Raw genomic sequence first — 21,458 nt, forward strand, 5'->3', positions numbered from 1 at the left:
CGTGCTCTTCTGCAGAATAATGCCCATGGAGGAGCTGTCCTAAGTTAGGTGAAAGAGTCTCGGCCTCAGCCTCTCTTATTGCCCAAAAAGAAAAATAAATAAACCAAAAAACTCATTTAACATCATTTTCTTTTCTCCTCCGTTTAATAAAACAGTTCACGTCTACCCAAGAATTTGTGAATGCAATCGAGATCGTTTCTGTGTCCGAATCTCTCATCTCCGACAGGGCATCTTCCATTCGCCTACTAGGTGATTTCTCGGGATTGTCCCGGTAAGAATTCGAAGTGGTGAACCGTGTACCGGCTAAATATTGGGTGGCACCACTATCGGTCCCTCGAATAACACTCTTTAGGCAATGGCAACCTGATAACGCATTCATGACTTTGCCAGGAGTTCGAAACCTCTAGTTCCCTCCCGGGGATATCGCCCCCAAGAGTGTCTATGCCTCAGTGATCACGATGGTGACCAATTCACAAGTGAACCAGCAGGAGTTCAACCTCACGTTGGAGATGAATGTCGATTCGGGTTTCTCGTACTTGATAAGGTTGCATTTCTGGGACATAGTGAGCAGGAGCCTCAGCGACCTCTACTTCAATGCATATATTAACGGAATATGATAGGAGTCTCGGGGCCTCGACCTCTCATCCCGCACCTGGAACCTTGCAACGGCTTATTACCCAGACTTTGTGGTGGATTCTTCAGCTATAATGAACAGTTAGATTGTGGTTCAAGTTGGTCCGTCCTCGAGTATTAACTAGAGCTTAGGGACAGGTCCCGGAACCGTGAAGATGAAGATTTTTGGGACTGTTTTACTTGTTATGGCAATGATTTTGACGGTCGCTTCCTGTTCCTGGCCATGGCTCTTGTTTGGATCCGGAAGAAGCAGGACTCGTGCTGGAACTACAGAAAGAGCTTCGCCTTGTGGCTACCTCTTTATGCCAGCTGGGCAAGCCAATCATCAAATCGAAGCAGTTACAGGTCAAGCCTTCCCGCATATTTGCGAGCGGAGGCTTTGGACATTTCTTCGCATTCAAGGAACTACAGGAGGCGACATGGAACTTCGATGAGAAGGCTGTGATCGGGGTCAGCTGGTTGTGGAAGATCTATCTCCGGCTGTGAAGGTTTCCTTATTCTTGATCCTGAAGTTTCATTCCGACTGCAAGTTGTTTTGCTTTTCTCGTCATTAAATTTCAGAAAGTTAGATGATTCATTCTCCACTCTGCTCTCATTAAGTTGGGATAAGTTCCCAGCCTTCCGACCATTAGAAAAGAACCGAAATTCTAATGCATGATTTACCGGCATTTGTCTTGATTAATTAGTTTCGCCTTCGAAAATATGTCGTCAACAAATGAGAAATCCTGCAGAATATTAGAAAATTGCAAAATATCAAACTTTTGTCTCAATAAATCGTAATAATCATGCCCGGAGATGCCCTGTCTTGTCATCCAAGAAACAGGAAAAAGCAGAGTTGTGAACAACCTTCACAGGTACTAAAAAGGAAGGAATATCACATGTATATATATGGTGTCCTGTGTTATATACAGATTTCTGGGTCATAGATTACGGAGAACTGTTTAGATGATCTGCAGCTGAGAGAGGAAGTTCGTGCAGAGGTCGAGAAAGGCAATTGCGGGCCCATAACCCTCTGCAGGTCAAGAAGGTAGTTGTTCTCCAGCAAAGTCTTGTACAGCTATCGCGTGAATCATAAAAAAAAATAAGGACATCGGTATAATAGTTTCTCCGTGGTCGTACCAATTGTTTTAATATTAAAATAGAGCGAGGAAGGTGGAGTACCTGAAGTTCGAATTTCACAGTGTTCTGTCCCACAACTGCTGCCAATATATCAGCATTTAAGTCTATATCAATTTGGGAGGGGTCTCTTAGCGCAGTATCGATACTGGTGCTTTGTATTTGACTAGTATGGCCATTGAAAGTTGGTGACCACCGGCACTTCATGTTATACTGTCCAATCTTTTTCCAGCCAACGTTCAGCTTTTGCAAGGCACCAAGCACAGCCGCCATGATCTGAAGGGGATGCGATCCAAACTGTTCAAAAAGTCGAAAAGTCACAGCTCAATAATTTGGTTAAGAAAATTATAACAATAAATGTGAGTTTTACCAATAATCACGAAAGTTTGTACCTGTAACCCGAGACCCCATCTTTCCGAACTTTGTGATTGAGGCTGAGGCCTCAAACTGATACCCTGCTGATGATTCAGAATTCCCGTGAGGGAGTTCCTAGCAGCTGATTGTGAAGATTCACCGATTTGCATAGCAGCAGAGTAGTTCTCCTAGAAATGGTCGAGTAAGCAATTTCAGTCAACAATCACGATGTAGTGTAAGCAAGCGCCGACTTAAGAACAATATGCACCTGGTACATTTCCAGTTCGATGCTGTAATAGCTGTTTGCACGATTATAATTGTCTAACAGCAAGTAATACGACATTGTGCCCTGAAACAGAGTTAAGAATATATTGCTGTAAAAAGTATCACGTAGTTTCTGATTAATGTCAGTTATGCATTATGTACTTCATTGTGAATCTTCTCCTCAAGGGATTGGACCAAGAAGCTTTTGCCAAAACCCATCATAATCACCCGCTCAAGTATCTCCTCATTGATCTGCGCAATATTAGTCTAACTTAGCTTAGTTTTATGCAAGAACTAAAGAAAATTTGAACCTCACTTATCCCAAAAAAAAAAAACAAACAAACAAAATCGCTAAGGTCATGAATTATGGTTCCTCTGAGCAAAAATGAAAACAAGTAGAAAGACATGCCTTTCTCATTTGATTAATAACATCTGATAAAGGAGCGGCCAAATAGCAAGGAAGATTGGCTCGGAACCAATGAGATTGACGAATTTCGGGAATCGTTATCCGCTTAATGGGGTCCACGACGAGCATCCTTGCAATCAATTCCTTTGCTCCAGATGGCAAATGGCTTGGGAGAGTATACATTCCACCCTAACAGAAGGATTAGCTAGATAGAGTGTCTAAATTGAACACTGAAAGTATGATAGAACAATTCACCTGCTCAAGCTTTCAGATGAGTCAGTAGCAATTATCAGCACAACTACTCGACACATGTTTGTAGCACAAGAAATTTAAGCTAAAGTATGACATAGAGTACACGCATATGATACCTTAATTTTCCTATAGAGATCGGGAAAGCTTCCATCATCAAAAGGAAGGGTCCCGGCAAGAAGAGCGTACAGAATGACGCCGCAACTCCAAACATCAATCTCCGGACCAGCATAAAGTTTACCTGAAATAACCTGCAGATGCAATTTAGCCATTACTATACAGGTCACTAAGTAATGAATATGTTACCATGCCTTTGTTTAATCACTTTTTCAATCAATTGGCAAGTCCTTCAGAATTTCTCGAAGGTTGAAATGTTAGATAAAGCTTTTGTAATTTAGTCATTGTTATCTAATGAGCACATATTCACAAGATTTGGGTATTAGACCTCGGGTGCAGCATAGTTCGGGCTTCCGCAACTCGTCTTCAAAAAATGGCCATCCAACATAATATTGCTTAGCCCGAAATCAGCAATTTTCAAGTTGCCATTAGAATCTAACAGCAGATTATCGGCCTTAAGGTCCCGATGAACGACCTTGTACTTGTGGCAGTACTCCACACCCGAAATAATCTGTTCCGACAGAAAGAGCATTGAATTGATAATACTCATTTTAAAGAGAACAGCAAAGTGAAACACGGAATCATCCATTGCATGCATTTGCTACCTGCTGAAAAAACTTTCTTGCTTCTTCTTCTTGAGCCCTTTGGTTCATCATGATATAATCGCACAGGTCACCACGTTCAGCAAATTCCATGACCATGTAGATATCAGTTGCTGTTTCGATCACCTCATAAAGCCGAATTATGTGAGGATGAACAAGCATTTTGGAGATCTTGATTTCCCGCTCCACTGTAAATTTCCTGACCGTATCAATTTCTTGTACAGAACATTGACCATTATCCTTGAAGAACCAGAAAATATAAAGAGAGTTAATTTAGCAGACCCACCTTTCTGATCCATGCCATTTTCCCTGATCTTGCGGCGATTAAGAATCTTGATAGCAACTTTGCACCCTGTGGGCAAATGCTGTGCAAGTTTTACCTCACCGAATGCGCCATGGCCGAGATTCTTGATAACCCTGTAGTTCCCTAGAACTGAATATGGACTAGTGCTTGCTCCTGGAAGAGGAAGATGTCCATCCATTGTTCTGCCGTAGACAAGAAAAAGAATGCTGCAAGTTTTTGTTAGGCATACACAAGCTAGACATTAGCCCAAACATATTGGAAGGACTATTTCGGTCAAAGCAGATGATTTGGTTTGAGTTTTTGCTGGACTAATCAACTCAATAATTTTATTCCAATCATTTCGCTTTTAAGAACCTTCTTGAAAGGACAAGCAGATAGTGGAATCAATAGACAGAATCGCTAGAAATCACAAGAGAAAGAAATCATCACCAACCGTCCTCATAAAAACATATGACACAGCGCTATTAAGTTTCAGACGGGAAAGTATGAGATGAAAAAATAATACCTTTTCGGCGCTTAATTAGCTTAGGCCCCCTCCTGCCAATGCTTTATGCTTAGAACATGAAACAATTCATCTTAATGAACCCAATGGCGGAGTACCTGTTTGAGGCCACTAAAATCATTCAGTTTCCCAGAAGCACCAGGAAAGACCGTCAAATCCAAGAACCCTTTTCCCGAATCTTGTTACCAGAGTTAAAATGATCGCAAAAGAATTGAAATCAAGAACTCAGCTCCAATTTCATTTCTCTGAAGAGAACAAGAGGTAGGACACTAATGTTAACTAAGTGGAGCATAAATCAACTAGACAAAAATACTGGATTCTTAGTGATAAATGAAGTAGTATCTCATCTGCGGTCTGTATTCAACGAAACAGTCTTTCGATCTAGCATGTTAAAAACTTTCCAGCAGAGAAAGAATTCAGAAGCCTCCCATGAACAGATAATCAAGGAAAGGTGGCTCCACAGTCCCACTTGATCATCAAAACCAAACAAAACAACAAAAGATGAAACCGAGCAAGCTCGACACTTCCACCCCAAAAGTTAAAAACTTTCAGACCAGTTCTTCTCTGTGTAATAGTTTATCACACACCCACCAACCAACAGTCCACCACAGGGCATTCTGCAACCAAAATTTGCAACCCAACGCATGATAATCAAGCAACACACTTACAAATTCAACATCCTCAGATCACTCTGCAGCAAAGCAATCAGACAGACAGAAACAACAGCAGGAGGAGGAGGAAGAAGAAGAAGAAGACCTGGATGAAGAACCTGTCTATGCACTGCCAAGAAAACCCAGACCAGACAGCTTGGTGGTGAGAAGCATAAAGAACACTGCACCCTGGAAGAAATTCTTCTTCATGTGAGGATCCACCAATGGGGTTGAATCTTTGGGTCGAATGATGAAAAGGGTTTTTAAGGGAAAAAACATAAACTAATGGGTTTCGATTGTTCAATGGTTTTACGATGATGAATCAGCTTATGCTTAACGCACTGTGGATGTTAGCTTCTGTCTTGAAGGAGCAGAGAGAAAGAGAAAGAGAGAGAGTGAGAGACTGTAGCCCGTGGCCGTGGGGTCTTTTGCCCGTTCCTCGACCTTGTCCTGTCCGCCACGTCGGTCTCACGCTTGTCTGACCCTCTTCGGGCCCGCGGGGCCCCCAAAGCTCAGAACGAACAATTTCGTGGGAAATAAGAAGTCTGGTGTTCCTTTCCTTGTTTGCTCTTATTCATTTTTAGGGGCATTTTGGTTCGTGAATTATTAAATTACTGGAAATATTAAGATTATTATGAAAATTGATCCGTTTATAATTTTATTTGGAATATAGGTCGTATTTAAAAATTATTGTGTTTGATAAATATATTAAATTACTAGGAATATGATATTACAATGCTTGGTATATAAAATAAATTGATGAGAAATGAATATAAATTTACAATAATATTCTTCCTTGCTAACAAAAAATAATAATTACTATGTAATATGTGTTAAGTTGGTGATGTACATTAGAGATGGATCGAACACGAAGCGGAACCGAATTTGGAGAGGAGACGGAGTTGTTGAAGAACCTTAAACAACTCGGAACATGGTGATAAAGAAGACGAACTTTGACGGAAACGAAAGGTTCAAGGCACGAAGGGAGCTCTTCCTTAGTGAACATTTTCGAAAAAGGACATAATCGCATGTACAAGTCTACTGCGTCAGTTGATTGTCAATGAATTATGTACTGTTCTTTACCTATGCCATTATACAATCAATTGTCCGCAATATTACAACTAACTGTTTATGGTGTCCGCCTTAATTTCTTTTCACCGAAATCTCAATTTTATCCACAAGTAATATGCAAACTCAAAGAATTTGCAATATAATTTTTCAACATATTATATATAAACACGTTGGACATATCATTACTTATCATAGATCTCATAGAGACATTCTTCTATACAAAAATTAATGTAAGTGTTTCCATAGCTACATCACATGGGCAAAATAATATCTTCATCTAATATATAGAAATAATAGCAAGCATCATTCCTAATGCCTCAATAGATACTTGATTCATTTGAAGAATATAAAGAACTAGCTAAATTATCAGCCTATACAACCTGCAAAAGATATGGATGATAAAAAGCCTAAATAATCGTCATTATATTCTCTCATAACAATAATAAAGTCATGAATCCTCAGGAATCTCTTTTGTTTCTTTAATTCTAGTTGTAGTATATGGTGTTATTATATAAGGGAACATTCTAATTAGCAAATAAAAAGAATTCCATACAAGAAATTAGGAAGACAAATATACAATAATTGAATAATCAATACCCCTTTCCATAATTTTGCTAATGCTAACAATAATTTATTAGAATTCAATACATTTCACAGTGGCCCAACTAACCCCAAATCAAATCCCTTTATATTTTTCTTCTTTTTGTTTTTCACATCACAACCTACAATCAATTACATAACAAGAATTTGAAGATGGTGATAAAAAAGAAACGAAGCAAGAAATAGCACATTGCCATAACAAATTAAGGCTAATAATGAGTGGTTCTTGTACAATGAGAATAGATCGAATGACGAGGAAAGTGAATTATAGAAATGGAATAAGAATCATAACAAAGAACCCAAATTTCAAAAGAAATCGAGTTGGAGCCGTGCCCGATGACAAATTGGAGTGAGAGACAAGGAGTTGTCGACAAAGCCAAAGGCAATGGAGGCATCGTGGAGATGGATGAGTAATTGGGAAAATGTGATTTGAGAGGTAGAAGATGAGAAAACGTGAGATGGGGCGAGGGGTATATTTGGGAAAAAGATGACTTTTTACTTTACAATGGTGGGACTCAACTTGGTAATTGAAGAATACCACGTGTGAGAATTGGAAAAATTTTCCCTTGACCCACGGGTTTGTTTTACGCATGGAAACTCGTGAAGACATTTTCCTGAAAAAAAACTTTTCTACAAAACATTGTATTTTAAGGATCGTTTGGTTCTCGGATTGTTAGATCGCTTGAAAATTAAAATGTCAGGATTACCAGGAAAATTGACATATTTATAATTTTATTTGGAATATAGGTCGTATTTGAAAATTGTTGTGTTTGGAAAATATATTAAATTACTATGAATATGGATAATAATATAATATTACAGTGTTTAGTATGTAAAATAAATTGATGGGATAGGAATGTAAATTTACAATAATATCCTTGCTTGCTAATAAAAATTAATTACTACACAATATGTTGGTGATGTACATTGGAGATGGATTGGACACAAAACATAACCGAATTCAGAGATGCTGTCGGTGAAGAACTTCGAACAATTCGGAGCATGATGATAAGGAAGACGAACTACGACGATAAACGTAAGGCTCGAGGCATGGAGGGAGTTCTTCCATAGTGAATATTTTTGAAGAAGGAAATAATCATTTATACTCTACTCCACCGATTGACTATCAATGGATTATATACAGTTTTTTACCAGTGTCATTGTATAGTCAACTGTCCGCAGTATTACAATCAACCGCTCATGGTGTCAATTTAATTCATTTTCACCGAAATCTCAATTTCGTACTTCTGCGGGGAACTCCGTTTGTTAGTTATTAAAAATAACAACATCGGCATTCCAACTATTTCGCGTGTCCAACAAACGAAAATAGGAAATGTGTATTGAGTCTTTGACTTATTAATTAAGGATGAATTCCTTCATATCCGATATAATAATACCAAACAACAAATGTTTATACTATTTGGAAGACTATTAAAAGGAAAAAAAAAAAAAGAAAGAAAAGAAAAGGCCTGCTAACTCCTAAAGTTCATAATAAAATCAACCAAGTCAAGGGCTACCGAGTACAAACCAAACTCCAACCAAAAGAGTGGCACAAGTAACCCATTCACGTGCGAAGTCGACTTGTAAACTGCAGTTTGGAAAGCGAAGGTGCACGAGCTTTTGAATTTTAAGTGGATGCTACGCGGGACTCGAGTTTGACTCGATCAGCACCTCTGCGGAGGTTCTTCCGACCTTGCAGCAAATGGGCAATGGTTCTTTCTCTCTAATTCATGGACGGTCCCGTTGCTTATCAAGATTGAGAAAATATTCAATGAGTAATATTCATTTACTTTTGATGAGTAAAAACTAATCAAAATGCTTATAAGTAAGAATCTGTGGACTCATTATGGGCCAATTTTTCACTTTCAATCATTTTTATTAGGTATTACACATCCAAGTGTATAAGTAACACTCACCTAATATTTGCTCATTAAGATTGCTTATTCAATACCATTTGGGGCCCCACCACATGATCATTTTCTTTTTCTATTACAAAGACGAGAGCGTACGCTGTTACGCTACGCTCTCTTTGATCAGATTGGTCATTTTCTTCATCATATTTGAGAACTCACTTCTATTTATGTGCTTACCATTGCCATTCTTGAAAGCTAAGAATCATTCATTAATCACAAATCATTAGAAATTCATATTCAAGAAAAAAGAGTACTCCCTTGTCTCCAGCCAATCGATCAATCAGGAGAAACCAAGAGTGACCATTGTTCCGACCTACCCTTTCCCCTTATACTAAGGAATCTCGATACGTTTCATAGTTTCGAATGAATTATGATTACGTGCATACCTCTTCAGTCGCATACAACCATTTGGTTCACTCATCAGGGCGCGTGACCCACTAAATCGAATGCAACCCTTCTTTTTCCATAGCTTTGTCCCTCTTTAGATCCAAAATGAGCAATTAAACTTGGAGAACTACCCCCACTAGGCTATAGTGTGTCAGAAGCAACAACATTTAGTCCCCCCCCCCCCCAAAAGAAAAAACAAAAAAAGTCTGAATTAATAATCAGAAATGCCAAGAAGACCAGCACTTTTTGGATCTGTAAGACTATTTGATAGAGATATAATGCCCACATGGAAAAGCTGCTTTCTTACATGGCTTAAGATTGAAATGTTCATCATGAGGGCCAAGCCGACTCATGAGTAAGCTGATAATATCTCATATGGTTCTTCTTTTTAGCCAACTATTCCATGAGCTGTGGAGATCCCAAGGAACAACAGAAACAACCTAGTAAGTCCAAACCTTGTAGACATTGTTAACAACTCCAAATCCTTTTCCCCAAGCAAACACTTTCTTGTCTGGTTTTACTCGGTCTCTTGCCCCTTCTCCTCCCCCATATCACCAACCCTCCCTAATCCCCCTCTAACCCAACAAACAAGCTTATAATTGCACAACAAGGAAAAGAAAACTTCATCATTCTCTTCATACCTCTTCTTCTGCTTCCATGGAAGAATCAGGAATAGTTCCAATGGCTGTTCCAATGGAGGGAGTGAAAGCTGGCAGAGTCCTGAGGAAGTCAATCCATGTCTTCCTCCAGCACTATCACTACTTCACCATGACTTCTGCTCTGATTGCATTCCCTTTCTCAGTCTCCTTCCTCCTTTCTCAGGACTTTGTCCTCTCTTCTCCATCATCTTCCCTCCTCTCTTCACTATACGCCGGATTCAGCTCCCTCTTTCGAGCTGCGAACTTCCCTCTTTCGGGTTTCTCCGGGTTCTTCTCCACTGCCAACCTCAAGCTCTCTCAGACGCTCTCCTCCTCCCTCCTCACCCTCCCCTTCACCCTCACCTTCCTCCTCTTCACAAAGGCCTCGATCGTCCAGTCCCTCGGGGGAGCGGGAGCTTCTCTCGCCTCGACTTACTTCCCGATCCTTCAGACATACGTATGCACCTGGGTCGTTCTTCTCTCGGCTAATGCTACGGCATTTTTCCTCATGTTCTTCGCCTTCAGCATCCTCGAGAGCATCTCGTCTTCTCAGCACACCCTTTTCATTTCGGCTGCGGCTTCAGCAGTTCTTTATTCGGTTATCCTTGCGAACGCCATCGTGGTCTGCAACCTGGGGCTGATCTTATCGGGAGTAGAGAGGATCTGCGGGTCGCTCGCTATTGTCAAAGCCTTCGTTATGATCAGAGGAAGGGCCTCGACTGCTCTTTCATTGGCAGTGCCTTTAAATATTGCTCTTGCAGCAACTGAAGCCCTGTTCCAGTTCCGAGTTACGAGGAACTTCCACAGGATGGGGACCCCGAGCTTTCCGATGTTCGTGGAAGGGTTGTTCATTGCTTACTTGTACTCGGTCCTCATTGTACTCGAAACCATTGTGAACCTGATGTTCTTCAAGAGCTGCAGAGTTGAAGACTCTCTCGCAGAGTTGGAAGAAGGACACCACCATTGGCAGATCCAAATACCAGACGGAGGATTCGACTTCCCCAACTCTCTGAATAGCTACAAACAAGCAAACGATCAGTCACGCCCGTGATTGACAAATTGGGGTCATCATTTTCCCTGTAAATCTCTTCTTCATCCCCATCCGGAAATCTGCAGAAGATACAATGGAGGAGAAAGGAATGGGACCGAAGCATAGGAACATTCTTGCTGTTTGCTCAAGGGGAAATCAAGAAAACAAAGGACAGGACATGTACAATCATACAAAAGACAGTTGGAGTAAGAATCAAGGACCACAGCATTTTTTTTTTCTTTTTTCTATTTGGATAATGATAATGAGACGGGATTCGTCGGATTAATCCCCACGGCCAGGCCAGATGAACAAAACTTCGTCTTTTTTCTTAATATACTTCTCCAAGAAAGTTTGTTCTGTTTTCCCGTCAGTTGGGGGCCATTTTCTTAGCAGATGTAACATGTTTTAATGTTGAAATGAACCTTGTTCCCAGTTTCACTTTCGCAGTTAGAGCAGTATCCTTTTTGAAGAATGGAACGCCAGATGTTTTTCTTCTTAGTATGGCATCGGGATCATGGATTCCTGCAAAGCAAATTCGTTGCTTTTCCGAAAACAATTCAAGCTCAGTTGTTGGATTCTTCTCGTAATTCAATTGTTAGCGCGAAGAGTTGTTCGAGCAACAGAGTACATCTAGAAAGACCACTCACATGGCATCACAAAATGATCCTTTAAAATTTCCATCAAGAATAGAGATACAATGAATTGATCGGAAACAATGAGCAGATTTTCTCTACTGCCACCCTCTATATAGCTTTATCTTACACTTACGCCCTAAACAAGGGACCCGTTCCCTAATCCATCTACCCTAACCTGACCATCTATACACCTAACTTCACGGGTCCCGCTCAAAAATATCGGACAAACATAGGAAAAACTGGGGCTACAGCCCGACTTATGTTACATGGAAAAAAAGAATTGGATCCTAAATGAGTAGGTAAGTTAGTTGGAGCTTTGTACAGTGTCATGATACAGCTGGGCCTTCGCGCTTTGCAGATCCCCGGGCGTCCCAAAAAAAAAACTAATCCCCGAGCGGACCGCAGCAGCAGAAGCTCTTTCGTGTGGGATCGCGGAAATCCATCAGAAACATTCAATCACGAAAGGGCAAAAATGCCATTCTAGATGGCAGTAAGTTTCCAAACAACCCCGTCAGTCTCCTTCCAAAGCTTATTCCTGGTTATCCATTACCTTCTCCCATCGAGATTCCAAGCAATCCAGTCGGCAAGCTTTAGCATCTGGCCCATCTAAACCGTGGCAAGGTTGGCACTCATTAACCCAACTGCTGGGGCAATTTTTTCTTTTTCCTTCCGAAAAGCCTTTCACGGCTGCCGATCTGCACAGCCGAACACTGCTCTCAGGCAAGAGCTCAGCTTTTAAAGACAGACGTGGGCAATTAATTCATCCATCTTTTAGCTATCAGCGTTCTTCTTTGTGAGGTTGACGCCCTTTGCCTTCTCCATCTCTGCTTCCTTCTCAGCCTTCTTCTTCTCTAGTTCAGCCTGCTTACAGTTCTCTTCGTGTGATTTCCGGAAAAGCCGAACAAAGTTTAGAAGGGTCGCTGTAACTGGTAGATCAGGCAGCAGAAAGAAACACAATTAAATACATGATGAAAATTAAGAAAACATAAAACTAAAACTATAAAAGCACTTACCCAAAGAAGAAGAAGAAAAGAACTATTAACTATAATAGTTTGGGACTCACCTTGCTCAAAGGGGCACCTTACAGGATCTTCATTGAAGTATAGAGCAAGGGCGTCGGCATTTCTACCCTGCCATCATACAAACGGGGTTTTAGGGCATCACTATGAGAATTTGCGAGGACCATGTCGTATAAGCAATATTTTAAGGTATTCTGGTAAATTACCACAACTTGATATAGATTTGTCAGGGACGCCACCTCTGCCTCAGCAACTCCGATGAATTCCTTTAAAGTCTAAACACGACTTAAAAGAAACAGATTTCAATAAAGAGAAGAAATGGAAGCAAGAAAGATATGATTAAAAGTAAAATTGCTACCAAATTCAAATTAAGAAGAGTTATGGACCTTTCGAAAAACGTCCGATACAGGGCCATCATTTTCAGAGGCTGCCAGTTCCTGCTTAACCTTCTCTAAACCCTTAATAATAGCTTGCATTTCTTCTGCGAGCGATTTCAATTGAATCTGCAAGACATCAAAGTTCCACAGTTTTTAATATAGCTGCATTACCCAGCAGGAGAGCTCGAAGAGATTAAGATTAGGAACCTTTGATGCGACTTCCAAACTAACAAGATCCTTGTAAAAATCGAGGAGCTCAGGGGAGTGATCAGCAAGTTTCTGAGACATGAAAAACAGATATAAGGATTTTCTGTATATTTACCTGATAATTACAGAACCATAGTTAGTTAAGGGACATAAATGAAAGAAAGCATACCTTGCAAAGAAAATGCATGAGGGTCATCTTGTTATTAGTGGCGCGTGTATCAGTAAGTTTTAAGAGACTGTCCAACTTGAACCCAATTGCAGATCCTGAACCCAATAAGACAAAGAAAAACACAAGATAAGAACATTTCTAGCAAGAAAACTCCAAAATCCTCTTAACCAACAAAAGGTTCTCTTATTTATATACTAGATGAGGACTCTAGATATGCACGGAATTAAGCCGCCTTTTTGTTTAACGCGTTATTTATAGCAAATATACTTTTAAAGCAATTTTATTCCTTTGTGCCACGTTCTATGTTTTTTTATACCTTGAGTGGTTTTTTAATAGATATCTTGGCCCATTGTTAGTAAAGAAATTTATTCAATTATAAATAAAATTTACAAAGAAAAAGTTTGAGAAATAATATGGAAGTGATGGCGTGAAATGTGATGAAGAGAAAGCGGAGAGAGGAAGAGGCAAGAGTAATGGGTAGTTATTTGGTCACTCCAGGTAGAGTGTAAATTTACAGATATAACCCTAAGGCCCTCCATATCCAATGGTCCTTAAATTAAAATGTTGTTTTGTAATCGGTATTATTGGAAGAAGGAAAGTTACACCAACTGACTTTCTTCTCCCTTCCGTCGTATAGATAAGGGAGTCAAGGTATCGATAAATGCTCTATATTTAGAAAAGAGGTTGGGAAAACCCAAGAACTCATTGTTTTATGAGTCAGCCTCTAAAGAATTATTTCTCTATCGGTCCTTACCTCTAGCAGTTCCTTGGTTCAATACGTTTCCAAGGAAAAGAATTCTCTTCATGATCTCCTTCAACTTGTAGGAATTTCGCACCTGATATGACAGAAAAACGCCTAAGTCATCACAAAGAACAACATCGATAGAAATATAGGGCTCCTCATAAACTTTGATTGTGTACCTCTTCACATGCAGAGTTTACGGTGGTAAGGCTCTTCCTAAATTCTGAAATCTGCAGAAGATTATTTTATTAGAAAACTAGGCTATCGAAACATTAGACATTAAGACGATTATTATAATTGATTTATGGTTTATATTAATAGATAGAAAATAGTAAAATTGTTCTTATACTATGTAAATTTCATACCCACGCTAGATAATATTAATTAAAGAGCTCATAAGCAAATAATTCATGTAAAATGTTTCATAGACATGACCTCAATTATCAATTCAATTTATAAGAAAATAATTATAAAATAAATAAAAAATCCCAGCTAGTTTAATATTAATGAAAGATTAATAATTATAGAGTCCATAAAATTTTAACATTAAGTATTCGCAATTGTCTTTTTCTTACTCATATTTCATATATTAAGTTTTGTAAATTTGAATAATTTTAGATAATATGACGAATCACTTCGATGAGATATTTACTTAATTTAACTTTTATAAGGCCAATAATAATTATAAAAACTAATTAAGTAAAGTTTAATAATCGTGAATGTCTTTAAAATTATGCATATTTATTTATTAATAAAATAGCAATTGCTTATAAAATAACAATAAGTGATTAGAATTTACCAATAAAAAAGCAATTACTCATAAAATAACAATAAGTGATTAGAATTCTTCTTTAAAGTTTCTTTTGGATATATTTTCTTTAATTACAATAATAACTAATATTATTCAATTTCTATATAACATACTAATTTATTAAATATTTACGATCTTGTCCCTATTTAATAGGGTGGGATACAATTATATATATATGTATATAGATTGATGCTAAAAGAATTTACATGAACGAAATTTTAAAAAAGAAATAACTGAATTATAATTCATTGAGAGACCACCAAACCTGAGTTCCGAACTGAATCTTGAAAGAAAATACTCTCAACTTTGATTCCACTCGTGGTACTTTCATTTGCTCCAAAAAGTACTGAAATGATTATAGTTCTCATAAGTCAATAAACAAACAGCAAAAATGCATTATTTGAAACTCAGCAACTCTTTTTCTTGGTTGAATATATATATAAATACCTGCTCACACTTTCCAAGATTCTCCTTGTCGCCAGTATAATTCTATTATATGAAAGAAAAGATGAAGAGTTAACAAGACCAGACACAAGCAAGAGTGAGCAAGTAATCAACAAGAACATGGTAGTAATGGTGAAATGGAAACATTGTTTGAAGCTTCACCTTAAGAAGTTCCATCTCCTCTTTCGTAGGACAGAATTTTATGAGATTCTCCACCTGGTCTACATCTAATACTGATTCATCCATAGCTAAAACTGCAGCCTGAACAGGTACATTAGCTCCTGATTAGCTAACCATGGTTAAGATGTCCAAAGGACTAACACATGAACAACTCTAACCCAAAGAAAATGCTGCTACTCAGTTAATTTAATGGAAACCGCCTTTTTGGTCTTTAAAAAAAAACTATAGAAAAACAAAAAAAAGGAGACTGATAGTATAACTTTATCCCCTTTCAAATTTACAGGAAAAAAGGATCATAGATCAAATGGAGGAAAAGTAAGGTGAAATCTTATAATAAGTGCTCCAGACCAATTTAAGCTTACCATCATGTCTGGGAGAGGCATCTTGACCTTTGTGAGCATAATTTCTGTGTTGTTGGCCCGTCTCAGGTCGATCTACAATGCAATATGAGTCACATTGATGAAATGACAATATAACAGTTCTGCACATGTATCATAATTTATCAAAGTCAAGGCCAGCTTCAGAGAAAAAAATAATCAGATTACCAAGTGGACTTTATCAGTTTTAGATCCAACAGACTTTCGTCGCCCTCCACCTTTATCAGCTGGTTTTGGGACATTCACAGAGAAAAGTGTCTCCAATTCCGAGACGTCAAACCCAGACACCCTGCAAAAGTACGTTACAATATAAATTATCAAAAGCAAGTTTAGAGCTTTCAGCAAATTAGAAAAATATTATGCCCAAAGGCAAAGATTACAGAGAAAGAAAGAGAGAACTAATACGCACTGAGTTTCTCCAATTCTCTGCAATTCGTCCCATAAGCTTCCTTGCAGTGCCCTTGTTACTTTGCTCCAATGCAGAGGCTTCAAGGAAGATCTCCTAGCGGTAGCAGCCATCCCACCTGGCCGTGCAAGCCCCCGTCCTCTTCCGGCACCAAGAGGTGGAGGACCAGGAGGAGCAGCAGCTTTTGCCCCGAAAGGAGGAGGTGGTGGTGGTCCACCCCCAGGAGGCCTTGGTGCTCCTGGAGGGCCAGGAGCATGAGCGCCAGGAACAGGCGGTGGAGGTGGGGCTCCACGAGAAGCTCCACCTGGAGGTGGTGGCGGCGTTGGTGCTCCACCCGGTGGAGGTGGTGGTGGAGGTGCTCCACGTGGTGGTGGAGGTGGAGGCGGTGCTCCGTGTGATGGCAGTGGAGGTGGAGGAGGGGCTCCGCGTATTGGAGGTGGAGGTGGAGGTGGGGCTCCACGAGATGGCGGAGGAGGTGGAGGTGGTGCTCCAGGCAGAGGCGGCGGCGGCGGTGGGGCCCCGGGCAATGTAGGTGGTGGAGGTGGGCCTCCTCGTATTGGAGTCGGAGGCGGTGGAGGTGGGCCCCTTTGTATAAGTGGAGACTGTCGCGGAGGCGAAGATCCACCAGGTAATGGAGGTGGGGGTGGAGGAAGAGGAGGTGTTGCAAATGAGGCTCTTATTGGTAGTGATGGTGTTGGCGGGGGTGGTGGTGGTGGAGGAGTTGGAGTTCCCCGTATTGGAGGAGGTGGTGGTGGAGGTGGGGCTCTACTTAATTGAGTTGGTGTTCCAAGTGGAGGCGGTGGCGGCGGCGGCGGTGGAGGGAAAAAGGCGCCGTGTGTTGGAGGAGGAGGTGGCGGTGGAGGTGGAGGAGTAGCTCCTCGTAGTATAGGTGGTGAGGGTGGGACTCCATAAGATGGAGTTGATGATGTCGGCGGTGGTGGAGGAGGCGGTGGTGGCGCAACTTTTGGCGTGATCAAAGTAGCACTTGAATATGGAGGCGGTAGGGGAGGTGGAGTAGGTGGAGGTGCTGAACCAGCCACTGCAGTAGCTGTTACTGATGAAGATACATGCTTCCAAGGTGGTGGGGGAGGTGGAGGTGGCAAGCTCATTCCACTACTTTGCCTACCTGAAGAAGGGGGAGGGGGCGGTGGAGGCGGGAGAGGAGACTGCAAAACTGTCCTAACATTATGGTGATTGGATGTCACAAATGGTGGAGGGGGAGGGGGAGGGGGAGGGGGAGGAGTAGGGATAGTGCCCCCAAAAGATGTGGAAGCTGGAGCAATCGACAAGCTGCCTGAACGAGGCAGAGGTGGCGGCGGCGGCGGCCTAGGGGGTGGTGGAGATAGAGGAGATGGTGGAGACTCTGGCAGTGGCGTTGTCGGAGCAACCTTCTTCTGCAAGCTAGGGGATGTATGTGCTGAAGTTGACACTGGAGAATCCCCTTTCAGTGTTGATGTCGTTTTAGGCGAATCCTCTTTTATCGGGGAAGTCGTTTTCGGCGGAGAGGATGTGGGTGTAGCAGCTCCAGGGCCAACATTAGGGGCGGAAGGACTTTTCAATCTGACACCCAAATTAGGCTCTTTTGGAGAAGTAAGAGTAAGGATCGGCGGCGCACTATTATGTCTCGAGGGAGGGTAAGTCACGTGCATTGAATTAATGTGAGAGCCCTTGTTCGGCGGAATCCACCTATGCACCACATTTGGCTTCGCTTGTTTCCCATTGATTGCCTGTGGTTCCTGCGATTTATTATTAGTCTTCTGTTTGGGTGCTGAATCTCCACTAGATTTTGAGTTGACCGAAACCCCTTTCTTAGGTGGCGATAACAGAGACTTCTCGAGCTTCTGCCTCTCGATATCATCATTCGACTGCTGTTGAGTATTGGCCTCTATATTCTTTTGTGTAGCCGTGTCTTCAACAGGATGCCCATTTTCAACATCTTCATGCTTTTCCTGCACATCAACCTCATCCTTTGACGGGAGATTCTCAGCAGTCACTCTCTTGAACTTAATATTCCCATCATCTATGCCAATATCCTTTACCGGGTCCCGCTCCTCATCATTCCTGTACTGAACATCATCCACAACTATGTCCTTGACTGCATCAATACTTGAATCCAACTTCACTTCCTGTTTCGAACTCCCATCATCCGATGCACAATCGAGAAATGCATGAGGGTCCGCATCCTCCTTCCAGATTTCCTTATGGTCCTCTTCATCCTCTGGCAGGGCCACGTCCTGCACTGTGCTATCGATCTCTCCCTTAGCTTCCTGAGAGTCCACCACACTACTGAAAATCTCCTCGACCTCGAAAAACTCCTCAGGAGAAGCAGCCTCGGTCTCATTCCCATCTTCGGTGAACGTGTCTGTGGTGAGAGTAGGCACAACAGTATCAGCATCCATAAAGAGCACCTGATACAGAGATGAGTAAATGCGATTCATTCAACTCCCGCAGGACATTACAGAACAGAAGGCTTGTGAAAAGAAAATATGGAAAATTACCTGAGCCCTGAAATCTCTCGGAAACTGGTCCTTGGCATCCCATAGGACATCAACCTCGTCCCGGGAGAGCATTAAGATATTTTTCCGAACAAATGCCGTGTGGAAAACTATCCTGAACATGATCTCCTCCCGAACTAAATCCTCGTCCATGTGGATGCACTCGAGAACAACATCCCCCTGAACTCGACAGTGGATATCTATCTTAACCAGCAAGCACTCTTCCTGCATTTGCAAGACCCCAAAAAACTATATCAATAACTCTTTCCTTTCAAATGTTCATCTTACATTTTATAAGGGGAAAAGTTGTCTTCACCATCTCCACTCATTCGATATATCACAAATCAAATAATTTGCTCAATTCTTCATCATATTTCGTAAAGAATTTTGCTTGTTAAGAAGGTAACAGTGACTCTTCCGGTTTTAAGTTTTCTTTTCTTGAAGACCACAAGTTCAAAGCAGTGATAATCATACTGCAAATGTGTTTGTCAATGAAATCATGAAAACAAACTTACTTCATTCTGAAAAGAACTGCGAACAAGAAAGAGACTCAAATGCATTGCTCATGCAAGAAACATTCGACGCAATAGGGCTGAAAGGCATGCATGGAAGCTACATTTCCTTTCAATGGACTTGTAAGAGCATAACTCAGATAGAGATTCTGTCACAAGAATAAACTGACTTGTCCAAGTTTTGATTTGATATGTTTTGATAATTGCATGTAATACGGTGACATACGTGGCAGAAGAGGCAAACCGATATTTTAAACATTCCTAAACTTCTCAAATATCAATCCAAGCATTTACCGGTGCATAGTGGCGCACACTCTTTTTCATCTTTGAATTCGAAAAGAGGAGCTTAGAGCTTCTATTAGCCGGTGTTGAGGGGTCTTGACCATAAACGCGAACCACAGGCCTACAGCCTTTTCCTCCCTCAAACAAGGGGAGAACTCTCAGATTCAGACAGTCAAGGAGTAAGGGCGTGTCTGAGGGAGGCCACTCCAAACTCAAATTCCTCCTCGATATGTACTGCAGATATCTCATCTGCGAAGGCTGCGGGTTCAAAGGAGACAACAGATGAAGGAGTTCCCGAGGTGCCTGCTTGTAGACCATTTCAAGAGTCTTCTGCTCTCCACTGTATTGTTTCCGGTATAAGAGGAGACCAGCAAGCATGAAAGCAAGAACAGGCCATCCTCCTCTTTCACAGTGCATCAAGAGAACATTCTGCTGCCCTTCTAATGATAACCAACTTTCGCTCGATTTAAGGAAGTGGTGGATCATTTCTAATGGCAACAAGGGACAGCCCTCGTACTGCCGAGGATAGTCCATAACCGTCATGTCATAACTAGACAAGATATCCGATATTTGACTCCGCTTCTCTCCTTCTCTGAAGTTGAATACCATGAACGATGCCTCAGGAAAATAATCCTGTAGCTGCGTTACGATCCTGCCCATGTAGACCTTGTACTCATCTTCTTCCAAGACTTCAGTCGAGAAGCAGCAATCAAACACTGCAAAAGAACAAACAAAAAAGAAAATGGAAAAGTTGAAGCTCGTGGCAATGATTCCAATACGAACCTGATTCGGCTTATACTTAGCAGCACACTTAATGCAGCTCTTCAACAGCAATCTGCTATCCATATATTACGAGGAACCAAACTCCTATTCACTGTAATGCCCCACCAACCAAACTTCTTCAAAATTTTCTAGTGACAGCAAGAGATACTAAGAAATCTGGGGCAACTAGCTTCGCCTTATACCAACAGAGCATACCCAACAATTCCAGAAAGAAGAGTTCCGATGTGTTCTGATCACTGCATTGCACATTAGACTTGAGATCGAAACTTAGTCGAGAGCTAGTGGCTATTTCCCCTAATCAGGAAGTCTAACAAGCCAGAAGCTCCCTCGCTTTGCCCTAACCAGCCAATGTAAGAACCCTAATGCCCACAAAGCTAAATTGAGCTACAAAATGAAAGGCGAGACATAGGGCAGATTCAACCGACGACCCGCAACGGCATTCTCCCAAATGTGGATTGAGAACATGATAATTGAGCTGAAAAACCAGCTGAATTGAGCACGGAAATGACGAGCTAACCGGTCAAAGGAGCTGGCAGGAGGAGGAACGTACCGTAGACCCGCTCGGAGATCTCAAGAAGCCGGTCGGGCGGCTTCCGATAGAAGAAGCGTCTGAACAGCGCCATCTAAGTGGCGCTGTTACGCCACCGATCGGATCCAAAACCGTCGTGGTCGGTTCTCCGGGGTTAAACCCACAAATCGGATGAACGGGTGGAGCCAAGGTCGGGCACGGATCTCGCTGTCGCACTCCAATTTCCTGAGGAGGGCAGATCTCGCAGCCAGCAATTGTTGCTAAAATTGAACACGACCCCGCCAAATCGAACCCAACAGCAGGGAGCTCGGGGGAGGGATTGGGGGCAAAGAAATGGGGGGGAATAATCCCGGGATTGCTCGAGGGTTTGGTCGCCGGAGAGGAGTGATGATCAAGTAAATTGGGTAAGAAGGAAGGGAGGGAGAGATGGTGATGATGAATGGGGATGGATAATAATAATAATAATAATTAATGACGAGAAATGAGGGAGGAATCGAAATGGGCAAATCACATGGGGTTGTTGTTGCTGAGAGGAGAAGTGGACTGAAAAGGAGAAGAATGCACACTAAGGTAAGACCCTGTCTGTGTCTCCTGCAAAGGAAGAGAGAGAAACAGAGGGAGGTTAGAGAGAGAGAGAGAGAGAGAGAGAGAGAG

At 41.4% G+C, this 21,458-nt stretch overlaps 3 protein-coding genes across 6 annotated transcripts; 1 reads left to right on the forward strand and 2 right to left on the reverse strand.

Annotated features, from left to right (window-relative positions):
* Positions 1-83: 83 nt before the first annotated feature.
* Positions 84-5,605, reverse strand: LOC116213284 (SNF1-related protein kinase catalytic subunit alpha KIN10-like). Of its 2 annotated transcripts, XM_031548160.1 has the most exons (13): positions 5,304-5,604; positions 4,551-4,645; positions 4,028-4,227; positions 3,745-3,929; positions 3,468-3,650; positions 3,142-3,273; positions 2,777-2,962; positions 2,530-2,619; positions 2,372-2,452; positions 2,142-2,291; positions 1,795-2,046; positions 1,297-1,358; positions 84-1,171 (listed from the first exon to the last, which is right to left on the reverse strand). In XM_031548160.1, the coding sequence occupies exons 3-13, from the start codon at positions 4,221-4,223 to the stop codon at positions 1,039-1,041; spliced, it is 1,650 nt and encodes a 549-aa protein (XP_031404020.1). In that variant the 5' UTR covers positions 4,224-4,227; positions 4,551-4,645; positions 5,304-5,604; the 3' UTR covers positions 84-1,038. The 2 variants fall into 2 exon arrangements, with proteins under 2 accessions (XP_031404020.1, XP_031404021.1); XM_031548161.1 differs by lacking the exon at positions 2,530-2,619 and having other exon boundaries at positions 5,304-5,605.
* Positions 5,606-9,825: 4,220 nt separating this feature from the next.
* Positions 9,826-10,857, forward strand: LOC116213605. The gene has a single exon (XM_031548622.1). It carries the CDS (start codon positions 9,826-9,828, stop codon positions 10,855-10,857), a length of 1,032 nt encoding a protein of 343 aa, XP_031404482.1.
* A 608-nt stretch (positions 10,858-11,465) lies between these two features.
* LOC116213283 (formin-like protein 20) lies at positions 11,466-21,458 on the reverse strand. 3 transcript variants are annotated; one of them, XM_031548157.1, is made up of 17 exons: positions 20,826-21,431; positions 19,505-20,208; positions 18,702-18,923; positions 16,207-18,611; positions 15,966-16,086; positions 15,783-15,854; positions 15,403-15,501; positions 15,244-15,285; positions 15,062-15,142; positions 14,165-14,215; positions 13,998-14,079; positions 13,244-13,338; positions 13,075-13,146; positions 12,877-12,993; positions 12,697-12,765; positions 12,535-12,601; positions 11,466-12,397 (listed from the first exon to the last, which is right to left on the reverse strand). In XM_031548157.1, the coding sequence occupies exons 1-17, from the start codon at positions 20,896-20,898 to the stop codon at positions 12,243-12,245; spliced, it is 4,527 nt and encodes a 1,508-aa protein (XP_031404017.1). In that variant the 5' UTR covers positions 20,899-21,431; the 3' UTR covers positions 11,466-12,242. The 3 variants fall into 3 exon arrangements, with proteins under 3 accessions (XP_031404017.1, XP_031404018.1, XP_031404019.1); XM_031548158.1 differs by lacking the exons at positions 19,505-20,208; positions 20,826-21,431 and having other exon boundaries at positions 16,207-18,565; positions 18,702-18,893; XM_031548159.1 differs by lacking the exons at positions 11,466-12,397; positions 12,535-12,601; positions 12,697-12,765; ... (8 more) ...; positions 15,783-15,854; positions 15,966-16,086 and having other exon boundaries at positions 18,102-18,565; positions 20,826-21,458.

The sequence above is a fragment of the Punica granatum genome, chromosome 7 (genome assembly GCF_007655135.1).
Source record: "Punica granatum isolate Tunisia-2019 chromosome 7, ASM765513v2, whole genome shotgun sequence".
NCBI classification, from domain to species: Eukaryota; Viridiplantae; Streptophyta; class Magnoliopsida; order Myrtales; family Lythraceae; genus Punica; species Punica granatum.